This window comes from Tasmannia lanceolata, unplaced genomic scaffold (genome assembly GCF_043159265.1).
Source record: "Tasmannia lanceolata isolate RefF3 unplaced genomic scaffold, GAP_Taslan_0.1 ptg000015l, whole genome shotgun sequence".
Lineage (NCBI taxonomy): Eukaryota > Viridiplantae > Streptophyta > Magnoliopsida > Canellales > Winteraceae > Tasmannia > Tasmannia lanceolata.
Genome location: NW_027518692.1, coordinates 25,931,885 through 25,947,994, shown reverse-complemented (window position 1 = coordinate 25,947,994; position 16,110 = coordinate 25,931,885). Strand labels below are relative to the sequence as shown.

Genomic DNA, 16,110 nt, shown 5'->3' with positions numbered 1-16,110 from the left:
TTTTAACATGTCAGAGAATGAAACATAAAGAGCTGGGAAGTTTTATTTCTTTTCATCAGCAATGAAATGATCTCATCATTGACAAAGTATATAGCCAAACCTCTTAATATAAAGTATCATTTATTCCAGATGGATAAAAGAAATGATACCTAGATACGGATACAGATACGGACACAGATATGGGAATGGAGATACAACTCAGAATTTTTCAAAATGAAGGATACAGATATGGATAGGGGTATCCCATGCCATGAGATAGTAAGAAAAAAGACATCTATAAATAAAACACCAAATAACTTAACTAAATCTAATTTAGACAATGGATAGGATATGTAAGACAAATACTAACAATTGTAATTGCAAACATGTAGTGCTAAAAAGCAGAAAACAAAATTGTCAATTAAAAGAGTGACATGTTAGAATTGTGAAAACTATTTTGATTTTGAGGGACAAAAGTATATGTGAAGTATCCTGTACGAGTATCAGTGTCGTGTCAGGTTGGACAGCATACATTAGGACACTACAAGTATCTTGGTATCATAGGATAGAGGGCAGAAATATATAATATTTTACAGTTATAAGGATTAAATTTAATGAACTTACAGGGCAGAAGATTGCAACAAAACTATGATGAATCAGCAAAGCTAAAACATTCTTGTTTTTTTGTTGAAAGATAAAAAAAATCTGTGACTCATATTGCACTTCAGTGCATAAAATTATTTACATTATAAAAATTTATTTTTTGCTTTCTTCTCCTGACAACTCTGATGCTTTAAACAAACTCAGTTGGCCTGGTGCTTAGGTTACCAAAGAAAACAGTTTATACTTTACATCGGGTAATACGTGCACTCCCTTGTTTTAATAATGGCACTTCTGTCTTCATTTTACACTTTTCAAAGTAGCCCCTAAAGACTTACAGTTCCCAAAAATCTATCAGCTTCAGCAATTGACTAGAAAAGAGTTTAATCAGTGAAGAGTGCCATTATCAAAAATGGACTGCTGATATCATTTTCCTTTTATATGATACAATAATTAAAAATTGTTATAGTATGCCATCCCTACTCACCAGGACTAAACCAAAAGTCAATCAAAAAACCAACATATACTGTTTTTTTCCTGAAACATGATAAAAATAAATAGTGTATACAATACTTCCAAAGAAAATAATAGCAAAAAATGCCAGCTCATACGCACAAAAAGGAAAAAGGAAAAAGTCATGAACTAATGTAAAAGATTGGGACACCCATGCGGTTGTCTCATTCTTCACACGCTTCACCGTCAAGGTTCAAATATATACAAAAGTAAACATGAAATGTGATCTTTTATTGTTATCAATAAGCTTATTCTACACTAGTTACACAAACACTACAAGGTTACCTGACACCAGTTAGACATACACTACTTGGTTACCTGACATTGTTTGCAGAGAGTTCATCCACTATCTTTTGAATAGTTCCAGGAGCGAACTTAGAAGGCAAGGATGATGCCACTAGCCAATCTTCTGGCGCATATAGCTGAAAAGGATAGTTATCAAATTGTCATACAATGAGGTAGATTAGTCATCTTTATTTTTTGGAATCAGTAGATTAGTCATATTTATTTTTTGGAATCAGTTTACTCATCACATCTAGTTTGTTGAGTATATACCCATTTTAACAGAGCAATGAAAGAAAAACAACAGATTACACTCGGAACCATTTTGCCATTCATATTCCAAGATTAAGGATCACCACTTGCGTCTTGAAACTTGAAAGATACAATAGTCAATTACATTAGAGTGATGGTGTGCTTCAATTTGTTGAAAATCAATGCTAACAGTAGGCCTCACACAAAATAATGTCGGGCCATCATAAATTACCCACAAGACCATCTGAGACAGCACGTATCCAGCAAACTAATCCAGCAACTTTTGTTTCTGGCTTCATTTAATGAAAAAAGAATGAAACACAGCATGTATCCAGCAATGATCCAACAGAGATAAGCTGTGGAGGTTGAATTTACATGCTCCTTGACCTAATGTCAGTTAGCTGTGGTTCAAATTTAGTGTGAAACGGTTCACGTTTGTATGGTTTTGGTAAGTAAAAGACCAGTTTGTAAATTACAACAGATAGCGGATATTTTCCTCTAAACAACTTATTGGGAAAGGTTAGGAATTTTAGCTTATTTATTTGCACTCAAATTTGTAAGGAGGGCATCAAACCAAGGGCTTTAAATATAAGGTAGAGAGAGAGAGATGAAAATTTTCTTGGCTAATGTTTTCTTTCCTAATGAGACAACTATAGTTTACCCTATTTCTCTTCCTCTTCAACTTGATCATTTTGGATACATTGTTTGCTGTATTTGTTTCGTTTTTTGGTACGATATATTAATTAGCATACGGATAGATTAGTCATTTTATTTTGTTTTCACATTTGGGTGAAAACAGCAAGAAAGAATGTTTCATGACCCAACAACTATCTTCATTTTCCTCACCTAGGGTTTACAGATGACTTATATGTTTTCAACATCCTCGCCACATCTTACTTTAGCGGGCTAATACAGCACTTGGATATCTCTTAGCATGGGATGAAGGTAACTTCAAGCTATTGACCGAGTCCCAAATCGTGTTTATACAGAATTAGCATGATTCTCAAGGACAAAAAGGCAACAGTAGAAGGGTATTTTCAGAAAATATAACAAAGTAAACAACCTAGGTTTAGACATTATTTATTGACATCATAGAGGTTCAATCTTGCTGCATCTGTTCTTATTCTCTCTCTTTCCTGAGACTTGTTTGAGGTAAATAACCATATCTGATCTGAAGAAATGTTTTGCAATTAAATAACATGCTTCCAGAAAATGCTTTTCATATGCGTTTTCATCATTATTCGTTTGAGGGTACTTTGGTACTTAAAGTTGCTCCTAATTTTTTGTTCAAAGTGACAAATAAGGAACTTGTATAAAAGAAACTTTTGTCTTAGAGCTTAGATATATGTTGCAGGACCAAAAGGGAAGAAAACAAGATATTGCAGCTTTGATACCAAATGATACAGGACAGATCTAAGGAAGGGATGAAATGGAGGGTAGAAAAAATATAAACAGTTATCCAGGATGATCCTGATGGAATCCAAGTAAAAGGCTCAATAAGAAAAATCAAACGGACTTTAAGAAACTTTTTTTTAATGACAGCTTTTTTTTAAAGAAAAATGAGGAATACACCCGAGGACCGAGATGGTCAATACAGAGAAAGGGGAAAAAAACAACAAAGGAACAAAGAGAAGAGAAAAGGATGAAAAAGCTCAAGGAGAAAGGAAATCGAATAACTCCAATGGCGCTCAGGCAGAACCCGCCCTGGCTAATCTATTGGCCTTGCCATTGACAGATCTTCTCACGTGCCTAAAGGATATAGGGACACTTTCTGCTCTCTCATGAATCTCATCAAACCAGTGCACGAACTTCCATGGGTGAGGGGAACTCCCCCCCCCTAATGACGTTCAAGGAATTGCCCTCTACAACGAGGCTATCCATGGTTGGCCTCTCTAATAATCTCATGCCCTGTAATACTACTCTCACATTTGTTTCATTCAAATCCGCTATTCCAATGGGGCCTGAAAAAAGCCCACCTGTTAGCTCCCTGATCATCCCTCGGAAGACCTCCTACTCCAGTAGGTACCTAGATCCATCGAAGTTCAGTTTTGGAGGCCGTAGTTTAGTTTTAGAACTCCTATAGACTTTGAAACTTTGGAACAGAAAAGAATACTAAAATTAGTAACTGACCCAAAGGATCGGTAAAGATCTGATTGTTGGATACTTGGATCTTCTCAAATTTAAGGTATATGGTTAGAGAGGAATGCTAAACACAAGGGCACCCTTGCAAAAATAGAAGTGCAACTTGGGTCGGGCTCAAACTGAACCCGACGGTTCAACCTGATTTTGGCTCGGGTTGGGTTGGGTTGGGTTAGGGTTGAGACCTTGGCAACCCGACTGACCTGAACCCAACCTCTGTCCTCTAATTTTATCTTGATTTTCTTTGGGTTATGTTTTTTTCTTGTACTTTTCTATTTGACCCTAGGTGAACCCGTACCCAATCCGACTCAACCCGGCCCGATTTCGGGCTAGATGGGTTGGGTTAGGGTAGAGAGATTTAGAGCGGGGTTGGGTTAGGGTTGACCATCCTCAACCCAAGGCTCGGGTTGGGTTGGGTCGGGTTAGGGTTGAGGGAATGCTACCTCGGGTTGGGCTAGGGTTGGCCTCAATCCGATCCAACCCGACCAGAGTTGTACCCCTATGCAAAAAAGCTGCCAAAAGGGTGCTCCCATTGGCTGTACGTCGCCAAAGTGCATTTATAATGACTGCAAGTCAAAGAGTATTGAATGCACTTAGGTGACGTGAAGCCAATGAGGGCGCCCTTTCAGCTGATTTTTTGCAGGGTGCCCTCGAATTTAGCTCTATGGTAGAATAGGTTGAGAGGATGATGTTGTCCAACATAATAATCCTCATCCGATCTTCGATCTAAGCAAAAACAAGAAATCTGGAGAATCCATAAATTTGAATATTTGATCTAAAAATGATTTCGAATATGAGTGTTGGATCAGTCTGAAATTCAAACAAGTGTTTGAATAGATCAAGTAGATCTAACCGATCATTGATCTGGGCAAAATTCACAGATCGATAAAAATCAATGATCGACCATCTAGATCTGATCTTAATTTCACATCCCATCGTTAGATCAGCCTAAAACTTGGATATGTCTGGACAGTGTTGGAAAGGAAGAAAACTGGAGTTTGAAGCAGATCAAGCCGTTGGATCAACGGCTAGGATTGCACAGTTAGAACTAGTTGCAGAAATAAAAACTAAGAAAACAGATGTACAGAAGAGATTAAGATCAAGGGAAGGAGAAACTTACGTAGGATAGAAGTTACCAGGGTATCACACATTCACACCGAGGTATCTTAAGGCATCACACATTAGGTTGATCAAGGAATCCTACCGAGATCGATTGGAGAACCACTCATCCAAAGCTTGCACAAAGCAAAGGGGTTTCCATTCATATCATTCAAAATATATCAAAAATGAGCCAAAGGCTAATTAAGACTAACTAGGACTCTAATTCACTAAAAATTTGAACTCTTTAATTGGCTAAACATAACAAGGACTCTCTCCCACTTAAAATTTTTGTAATACATGATGAGCCCCAATTTTATGAGGTAGTCACTTAAGTAATTCACTCAAGTGATTTTATAACAAAAAGATAATAGGAGATATTATATGGTGTGTGGGCGTAAAGTCCAATATTTTTTCAAAAAGTACAGTGGGGCCCACTTCATATGATGATCAGACAGATCATTTGTTGGACCACAACATAAATAGGTTGTATGCTATAAATCATCTCCATAAGATGAGCGTAACTCTCCAATCTATAGAGGGGCCAACCATATAAAATCTCAAGATTATAGTACCCCGTTATGACTTGAAATGACTCAAATAACACTACAAGACTAAGTAAAAGGCTATTTTAACCCTCTTGATGAGCCCCATCTTCCTAGTCAAGTCCTTAGTTATAGTGAAAGATGGCCCCCATCAAAACATTATTTATGTTCAAAGTAAAATAGGCCAAACCTTATGCTTGTTATTTTTTTCAAGATTTGGAAAGGAAACTAAGCACCAAATCCAGTGCTGCAATCTACGTTGCTTGGAAAGAGATTAATAGTTTTCAACAACAAATTCATGCACAATGCACATGTTCATGCTTGCTCAAACTCCTAGTGCAAGCATGACTTGGATCCAGAGTCAATCATGGAGCTGTAGTTCAAGTAATGGTACCTTTAAATTTGAAACATGAAATTGATATATCAAAGAGATAGGCATGAAACATAAAAATATAACTTTACAAGCAGTAAAGCAATTACTTTTGCATCCCAATCAAGAGAGTCAAAATTTTTAATTAATGAACAAAATGTAAAAGTAAACACTTTTTTCCTTTTAAACAGGCAACTAAAATTTATACAAGAAAGTCCAAACCAACACATCATTACTAAATTTGATTAACTTACCTGCATGTTGGATGCAACACCAACCACATAATCAATAGGTGGAAATTTATCTTGATAGTGGAATCCCGTCTCACAAATGGCTGAAAGCTTTGTAAGAAAAACATGTCTTAGAATATTCAGTCTTCGAAGCAAGAACTACTCAAGACAATTGCTACAGCTAACAATTAAGAGAAATAATGGGTACACTGGGCAAATGAAGAGAATTTCAAGGACGCAGTAGTTTTCCAAGGAAACGAATAGGTACAAAAAGACTTGAGCAAAATTGTTATATATCATTCATCTTTTCTACAAGATTTTTTTTTTTTTGAAAAGTTTTTCCCCTTGAAAGTTGGTTTTGTGTGTGTGTGTGTGTGTGTATGTGTGTGTGTGTGTGTGTGTCTGGATAACGTGGTTTTCCACTACTAATTCGGTTTTGCCCATTATTAATTACATTTTGTGCCTGCTAATTTGGTTTAGACACGATTTTTAATTTCCCGCCTACGCACATTAACTTCCTAAATTCCTGCCTACACGATTTTTCCTTGGGTCTCTCTTTCTCTGAACTGGTTACTACGCTCCTCCGGTTTACATATATGGCTTGCATTCCCTTTTTCTCGCTCACAAGATCGTTGGATAGGGACATCGTTCCCAGCCCTGCATCCACGGCTGAGAAAACCAGACCCAGCTACCTCATTTTCGGCTTCTCTGGAAATGTCTGCATCAAATAGCCCCAAAAGAAGAAAGAAAGAAATTTGCATATATCGCATTCCTTTTTCTTTTCTTTCTTTCTTTCTCAATCGTTATTTCCTAGACAAGACAAGAATCTTTCTTCATAAAAACTCCTAAACACTGACAACTACTAAACCATAGGACCACAAAAGTAAGAACTCCTTAAATCTCGCAACTAACAGATTGCTAACTGAAGATAAAAACAAAAAAATTAAGAAAGAAAAGCACTAAGATAGCTAGGTTTCCTAAGATTCCTTTCATGCTAGAAATTTGGCAGAGGACTCTCCACGTTTGCAAGATGTGTCTGCATTACAAACCATTGTACCTTGTGTAAAGAAGTGGAGTAACCAACCATCATATTTTTATTCATTCCAAGATGCTTGTTGGGGTTTGGTATTCGACCATTGACTATTTCAGGGGGTCATGGTCTATTCCAAGATTGGTAGGTGAGTTGGTGTAGGGATGGCACATTGCATCACTTCGTGAGAAAGGAAGGTACCTATGGCATATAACTTACTTTGCTATTATGTGGGGCATATGGAAAGAATGCAATGCCAGATTATTTGATGAAAAAGAAGTAGGCTTTGATTCATAGATACTTATAATCAAGCTCCTATTATTATTTGGGTTTCTTCTACAAGTGTCACTGGGCTTAATCTCTCGCAGATGTGATGAGAAACTCGAAGATCACGTTGGTGTAGAAAATTCGAAGAGACGTCATCTGCATGTGGCTTCCACCACTTCCTGACATCACAAAGATCAAATTTTCTGGAAATTCTAATGGCAACCCAGGACCAGCTGGTAGCGGTGGTGTTATAAAAGAGAACATTGAAGTGGTTAGATTGGCATGGTCAATTCCAATTGGTGTGGGCCTTGTGGCAGATTGTGGCAGATTCTAGGGAGATGGAAACTGCAAAATTGCAAAAAGGAGTAAAACTGGTCATGGATGATCCAGGTCGTCACCTTTTGGTGGAAGGGGATTCTCTGCTAGTGCTATCGTATGAGTGTCTGGTAGGAGTTTGGGGCTCTGGAGACTAGAAAATTGCTTCTCTCATATTAGAGATATCAGCTCCCCCAGATGGGCATTTCCCTCTCTTATTCCTCGTCTGACGAATTTGGTTGACGATGACCCTGATAAAAGAGGATACAGTACAAGGTCTCCCCTTACCTCTAATATTTACCCTCTAGCGGAGTGAAGCTTGGCACTCCTTATCTCTAATGTGTACCCTCAAGCTGAGTCAAGATTTTGTTTTTCTCTTCCTTTCTTATAATGGTAGGGATGAAGTGGCATCTTGGCATTCCCCCTATTTTATTCCTCTTTTCATTAATAATGCTACTTTTCAGGATAAAAATAAAACAAAATCCCCATACCTCATCAAAAATCCATTGGTGGACCCCGGATTTCTGTAAGAGGAGAATGTATTTGAATAACAATCCGACAATATCTTCCATGTGTTCTGCAATACATTTCAAGTAATCTAGTCAGATTCTAGAACAAAAGAATCTGAAAGCAATCAGACACCTCATTCCCAAGACAAGAACAAAAATGTTGCTTGACACAGAGTTTGATCACAAATGAAAAGAACACTGGAAGAACTTGATAAGGACCATGAAATACAAGCAAAGCATTAGAAACAGAACTAACCGTGACCCGCATCAGTGAGATCAATAACTACTGTAAAGAAAGAAAACTCATAGGTCCAATCCCCCTCACCAGCACCCAAACTTGTAGCCCACCCTGCAATGTTTTACTAACCGTCAACATTAGGAGACCTTTGCATTGTAAACAAATAAGGCGGGTGAAAATTACAGTAATAATGCCAACAGTATGAAAAAGATGAACATAAAATTAATCTAATCTCATGTTGCTGAAGGAGCCATATACGAAGACAAATACATCAAACCAATTTCATATTAGCAACATTTTTCAAGTATAAAGCAATGTGATAAGATTTAACCTTTTGTTTGTACAGAGGCCTGTAAATGTTTTATATGAACATGGCTATATATTTACCATGTGGAAACTGGAGACACGACAGTAATACATAAGAACATAGTAATACATATGAACTTTTGATAACATGCAACAAAGGGTCTGTTGTTGGATAAATAACTGCTTTTTTAATGGTTTAAATAAATAACTGATAAAAAAGAAATCGAACATGTTCAGCCAAACAATAGAAGAGATTGCAATAATTCCTAGAATACAAGAAAAGGGTATAATATATAAATGGGCATTAATAAAGAGATAATAAGATTGAGCTAGCCTAGGGATAGGTTACAACAAGAATGGGATCGAGCCTCTAGCTCAATGGTAAAGGCTTTGGCCTTCAACCTTGAGGTCAAAGATTTGATGCCAGCTTCGAAGAAAAAAAAAGGTTACAAAAAGAATGCCATGGTTTTAAATTTCTGCCGAAATACCGAAATTTCGGATTTCGGTCGGGACCAACAACGAAATTTTAAGATTTACAGCGAAATTTCGGTGGTTGTGGCCGAAACTGACATTTAAAACCTTGAAGAACACTAACTAGAACCAACTTAACTAAAATGAAGTAAAAGGTGTAGGACATGCACTGGAATCATTGAGTGTTTTCAACATCCTCAAATGAGTCAAAATCAAGTTGTTTCGTGTAAGAGAGGGAACGTTAAGGATTCATTTTTTTTAATTCCCAGATCCAAAATACTTTCCCCAACATATGATACATGATTAACACAAGCAATCTATTTCCAAAATACTCAGTTAAAAATATCGATTCGAGTAAACAATTTTGCAAATCTTGCCACAAATTAGAGAAAAATGTTTCCCAAGTGCTACAGAAGGTTAGGGAAGTAGGACCCATGTTGTGAAGAAAATCACATAATATTCAAATAAAAAGGCAAATAAAAAAAATTCAGATAAAAAGATGAAGAAGAATAAACATGACTATATGCCCCGTGCTTCGACCAATATAAGACACTCAAAACACCGCAGAAAAACAAGATGTCACCATGAACATTAGGAGCAGATCTGGCATCACTTAAACAATATTTAGTTGCCAACTCAATTCATTGATTTCAAGCATGAGTATCAATAAAAAGGAAATTCAAAGTTATAAAACATGAAGCACATTTCTCTAATTTTAATACCGTGGATGCCTCAAGGAAAATCTTAAAATGAGATATGTATGCAGAACTCACCTAATGTTTCTAACCATGGGTGCCTCAAAAGAAAATCTAAAAATGGGGCATGTATGTGTAACTCACCTAATGTTTTCAAAATGGAAAACAGAGAGCCCTCTCCTTCATGCCCAATAAGGTGACCAAGATACCTACATGGTCCTTCTTTGTAATGGCGTATGCCTGGAGTGATGGGCCATATAATCCTCAATTTGTCACCTTGCTTAATTGGCAAAGCTTTGACAAGAATCTGCAATAAGAAATAAATAAGAATGAAGTCTTTAAAACTCCGTACTTTTTTACTATAAAAAATGATTCATATGCCAATAAATAGAGAAGTTTCAAGAGGCATTCCGGAGGAACAACACCTGCATCTAGGTTTTATTGAGCCATAGGTCAGTATATTATTAGTATCCAGAAATACCATTATAATTACCTCATGCTTTGAGTTTCAAGTTTTGTTTTCTTACTTAATAATATGGTTATAACAAGAAATATATTGAAAAATTTAATCGTTTAAGTAAATATAATATTTTATTTATATTTACGAAACTTACTAGTAGGATAGGAAAAACTCAAAACATGAGGTAATTGTAAAGTTGTGGTAGTGGTATGCAGAAAAAACAGATAAAAGAGATATAGAAGTGTCTCAGAGAATCCTAAGTATTGGAATCCGTGACGTTTCCAACACGGATTCTTCGCCCATTTAGAAGAATCCATGTAACATGGAGTATACCATTAGTATCCAGAAATACCTGAAGATGTTCAGATGTACAAGGCTGACCCAGAAAACGAAAACAGCTTCGTTCAGTATTTCGAATTTCATGGAACTTATGTTGCACCAGTTTTTGAATTTCATCAAGGCTCTCTGCAATTAACCAAGATGAGATAGTTCTAACAGTGACTAATTTCCATACATGGACCATCAGATAAGAATGAACAACAGTGCAGAAACTTCCAGTACCTTTCCCATAAACAACAAGATGCATAAGGTTTGCAGAATAGTTCTCTTCATAGAATTTAATCAGTTCCTGCCGTGTATCCAACCCATTTCTTTTAGGACAAACCTCCAGAGTATCCCAATTTCCTAAAATTGACACATTTGTAGTATATAAGAACAAGAAATGAGAGACATCCAGCATAATAACCAAAAACAACTAGAGAAACTATAGGGTTCCAAAATATGTGTGTTGGCCTATCGTTTGGTGGGAGAAGGTTTAAGGAGAAGATTAAACATCTTGCCAGAAAAGGAAGTTCCAATATAGACTACTGGCTTGTGCAGTTTCCACATTCACCATTTAGGGTCTTCACAGATCACTCATTAGACATAGAAAAGCATCTTGGAAATCAAAACAATCTCAAATAGCAGTGTCGTCCAAGGAAAAATTGACAGATAGCACGAGATGGAGGAAAATATAATGCAACAATTAGTTCCATACAGGAACATGAACATTTGCAACTGGAGAAAATTTGATGCAGTGGAGTTGATCAGGCATGAAATTGGATCTAGGAATAAAAAAAATCATAACAAAACTAATCCCAAAACCCAAATTCATGCATGCTTTTATAGTAGCAGCACCTATGCGTAACATGAAGCCTAAACCGACTCAAATTTGTACAGAAAAACAAAACAAAACAAAAATATGCTAAAAAAAATTCTAAAACTGTTATGCGTAGACTCTCATTCAATGGCTAGGTTTGTTTGTTGATGGTCAAAACCCTCGACATATGAATAATTGCATTGATCGATGAAATGGGTCATCCATCGATCTACTACATCTCCAGCTGTGGTAAAATGTGGGCTTCTCCTTAAACCCTTGATGGGATTCTTTTTCACCATGATCCAGATAGTGGATCAAATGGCTAATCTTTTCAAGTGGTTTCCAATGTTACAGAGAACATTGTTGAAGCTCGTTGATAGGTATCAATATGGACGACCATAGGGGGGAAGAACTAGCTAGCCTTATGAAGTGCAAAGCAGATTGTATGCCTTCATCTATTCAGCAAGCCTCCAAAAGTAATTGACAATAGGGAGGGGGTATGTGTGTATTGGAATGGTTGGAAAGAACCTGGCATTGAAAGAAAAGTTAAGGTGTTTGGGAAGTAGAATCACACTAGCCAGGCATCTCTTGCAAATTTTTACTCTTTCTTTATACTATATTATAAGATCCTCAGCAAGATAGATAAAAGATTGGGATGTTTTCTTTAGGAAGGGAGAGAAGAGGGAAAAAAGATTAAGCATCGTATGGATTGGAGAGTGTAAATCAACGAATAGCGGGATATTTTTCTTTGGGAAGGGAGAGAGAGGGAAAAAAGATTAAGCATCGTATGGATTTGAAAGAGTGTAAATCGACGAATAGCAGTGCCTTAGATCATGCAAGGTTGAGGATGATGAATAAGGCTCCCATATGATTTTGGAAGTGTGGAGGAGGTCCATTAACACAAAATCGTCCTTTGTAAGTACAAGACAGTTTGAGGGAGATGAGAGTTTAGGGTTCCATTATCTAGAGGGGCATGCTCGAAGCATGGAAGCCAATCAAAATGACTTATGAGAAGTTCCATTACGGCCCATTTGGTTGTGGCACTTGCCACGGAAAAGGTCGGGAAAGGGGGGTTAAAATCCACCAAACCTCTATTGACTGCATGTCCAGATGTCTTCCGCATGCCAGCGTGGATTCTGACCGTTTTCCGAATCGTCTGACGTCGCTTCTGTCGGTTTTCCATCTTTTGCAAGCGGAGAATTGGTGGAAAACAGAAAACAGAAAGCACTCTCTCCCACGGAAAGCTCGACTCGCCGCCTCACCCGCCGTTGCTACCCCTAGCCTGCCCGCCACCCTAGCCCACCCGTTGTTCCCTCTCTTCTCCTCCCCCTATCGATGAATAGCCCTCTTTTCATTGTCTTGTTTTTTTCGTTTTGCAAATAACACTTTTTATATTATTTTCCTTTTCTTTTTCTTATTGGCATGTCATTCCGGAGGGATTTCATCCCACGAGAACAGAACCTTAGCGATTTAGACTAAGTGTGTGTATGTCTGTCTTGTGTTTTTTCAGATTTTTGTGCGCGTGGGTGTAACATAACCACATTGGGTTTATTCTTCCAATTACTAAACTTATATAATGAGTAAAATTTTGGCTTACTTTGTGGTATACACCAGCCTTTGGAGGTTATAAGCATTTAATTCCATGTAAAACATACTGCGGAGAAATAAGACCTATTTGAATCTCAAATTTCCCTTCATGGGAAAAAGAACGATTCACGACAGTTACGGATTGCCTAACACAAATCCTCGGTGATGCAGCACCGTGAAGAAAAATCAAGGAAAGGGCAGAGAAATAGACGAAAATGGATAGAATTAGAAGAATATGGGAAGAAGAGACGAAAATAACCAGAAGAATAGACGAATTTAGGGAGAGAAGAGAAGAAATCGGAAGAGAAAAGAAGAAGACCAGAATTAGAGGGAGAAGAATCTTTATTCAATATCAATAATCATCAAAAGTTACAAAATAAGCTGTAAAGAGGCCTATAAATAGGCAATTAACAACCTAAAAGATAGAAACCTACTAAAATAAGAATTCCTAAAAAACTAAACTTCCTAATTCTAAATAACATGAAAAATAAAAGCCTAGAAATCCTAATGGGCAAATATGCCAGTTATTGGCCTACGATCTGCATCATTCTCCCCCGGTTGAAAAAGAATTCGCCCTCGAGTTTTAGTCCACCTGGGTCAAAGATGTAAACAATCCACTGTAGTAGTAGAACGCGTAATCCGGCAGAAGCAATCATGATGTCTAACGCGCGAGACAATCGGGAGAAGCATCTGCAAGGTAGGTGGAAGAAGAGGGAAGAAAGTGCCCATGTAGACTCATGCGAACAGAATCTGTGACGATGAAGTAAACTAGCTGGGAAGATCGCAACGTACTCCTCCTAGATCGGCCAAACAGCTATGGGCAGTATTAATCCATGATCAGCATCAAGATGGTCATCTTGTGCACTGAAATCGGTGGGCTCAACCTCCATAATCATCTCGATCAGGGCATCTACAAGAGAAGCAATGCTATCAGTGTGCTCATGTAATGATATGGAATCGGCATCCTCAATGATCAGTTGTGTTGTGTATGCTCTGGTAATGCCTCAACGATTTGGTAACTCGGCTCGGACTCAGGTAATGGATCAGCCTCACGTGGATCTGTCACAATATCTGCCTCAGAAGAGTAAAGGTCACTCTCTAAATGATCGGCAATCGGTGCAGCAGAAATCTCAGAAGCATCATGCGCAATGATGTCGATATCAGCAATCAATTGAGTCTCTAACTCTGGATCGTCCATCTCAGAGTCTGAATCTGATGGAATCAAAGGCTCAACATTAATGATCTCATCAATACTAGCATCTGGACCCGTAAGAATATCAGTAACGGGTAAGACGGATGAAGTAGTGAAGCAGCTCTGCAAATCCGACTCACGCATGCGACGCTCTAAATTCTCAGCTTCAATTTTAGCTTCGCGTGCACGACGGGCTGCTGCTTCTTGTTCACGGCAAGCTGCTTCTTCTCGTCGAGCGGTTTCTTCACGCTTCAATCTCCGTAAATAGTGGAGCGTATAAAGAGTCATAAAAAATCACGAACATCCTTCCAACGACAGATAGGAAGCTCGCTGCTTCTACGACGGTACGTTTCCATGTGGTCCCATGAGCATCGGGCTTGTCATCGCACAGTTTATTTAGCCCAGTAGATTGTCGCTTGGTGATCATGGCCATTGTACTCATGATATGCGTCTAGAGCATCAATCCACTGCAAACATGCATCGTCATAATAGCTAAAGAGAGTGCGTCCATTCCAATAGCTTTCGACGTACCTATCAAAATATGGAATAAATGGTGGAGGCATAGGGATCGATGTCGAAAACGGAAATCAACTGTCTGATCTGTCTGGCATATCGAAAGAAGCACAATGTCTGTCGCGGATCTGAAATCGGATGAGTGAAAGCTGATGATCGGAAGAAGGGGCGCGATCAACGGCTGAGATGGCTCCTGAAACTGTGTTGAAGACTGTTGTCCGCTGCTGAAAATAGGTTGAATGCGCTCTAAAAGTTATCACGAACAACTTTCGTGTTGAGGTCGAGGGCCAATTTTGAGCAGAAATAGCTCGGGTGAGGAGAAAATGTGATGAGATAGAGAGGGAATTTTCTCTCCTTTTCTTTTCTTTTTTTTTTTTTGGGGGGGTGGGGGAGGGGTGCCTGAAGGAAACAGGAGGGGGTTAAATCTTGTGGTACTACTATGAGGGGGGTGCCGAAAGGAAGAAAGGGGTTGTGTGAAAGGTCCCCTTTTTTTAACTCACGGGACAGATTGTCACGTGAAACTTAAAGTAAATAGGGGGGTGTCCAAGGTGAAAAAGGAGGGGTGTTGAATAAAGATAACAACTTACTTTTTGGCAGAGACTTGTATAATTTCTCTATATTATAATGTAAATAAAAAGCAGGTTACTTTTTGAAAGAAGTGGATATAGTGGATATAAAAAGCAGGTTACTTTTTGAAAGAAGAGGATATAGCAGGTTACCTAATAAGATAAGGTGCTAGGCAAAGATAGCTTGCTAACCAAGTAACTGCAACTTTCCCTTTATATCACTTGCCTTGGAAACTCACTGTGCAACTTTGTCAACCCAAAATTATACTGATTGGGTGGACACGTGACTTGCCTTTTTTTTACTGTGTGATAACTTCTCCTGCAAGTCACAGCACTACAACTTCCCTTTCAAAAAGGAATTGTATGGCTGATACTTATCTGTTGCCTAAATAGTGCAAACTTACCTTATGTGAAAAAAAAATCTCCTCCAATACGATTCTCCAATACAACACAGAAGATAGGGTAACGTACGGGAATTTTCGGATTAGTTTCATACAGCAAGGCCACAGCCGGAGACTTCGGGTGTTGGAACTGAATGGATTGGCTTGAGGTTGGCTGCATTCTTTGGTTGGGTTTGTTGGAAAAAAAACAAGGCTGCAACTTTGGGCCATCAAAAGGTGGTTAATGACTAAGTTATTTTGGGTTGGCTGAAACCTGGGTGAAATATGGCTGAAGTACAGGGAAGGTTAGGGCTTCTAGAGGTGGCTGTGAGTGGGTAGTTTAGGGTTTAATTAGGGTTCAAAGGGCTGCAATCAGCAGGGTGATTTGAAGGTTGGGCTCGGTTTGGGTGGGTGAAAGCAAGGGCTGATTTGAAG

At 38.2% G+C, this 16,110-nt stretch overlaps 1 protein-coding gene across 1 annotated transcript in view; it reads right to left on the bottom strand.

Moving 5' to 3' along the window:
- The window catches only part of LOC143845764 (Insulinase (Peptidase family M16) family protein), a 45,239-nt gene that overhangs the window by 18,452 nt on the left and 10,677 nt on the right, over window positions 1-16,110 (bottom strand). Inside the window, exons 8-14 of the mRNA XM_077354179.1 lie at window positions 10,861-10,983; window positions 10,652-10,764; window positions 9,984-10,146; window positions 8,386-8,478; window positions 8,112-8,197; window positions 6,033-6,119; window positions 1,411-1,514 (exon numbers count right to left, since the gene is read on the bottom strand). Of these exons, the coding sequence (XP_077210294.1) occupies window positions 1,411-1,514; window positions 6,033-6,119; window positions 8,112-8,197; window positions 8,386-8,478; window positions 9,984-10,146; window positions 10,652-10,764; window positions 10,861-10,983 (769 nt within the window). The remainder of the gene's footprint in view (window positions 1-1,410; window positions 1,515-6,032; window positions 6,120-8,111; window positions 8,198-8,385; window positions 8,479-9,983; window positions 10,147-10,651; window positions 10,765-10,860; window positions 10,984-16,110) is intronic.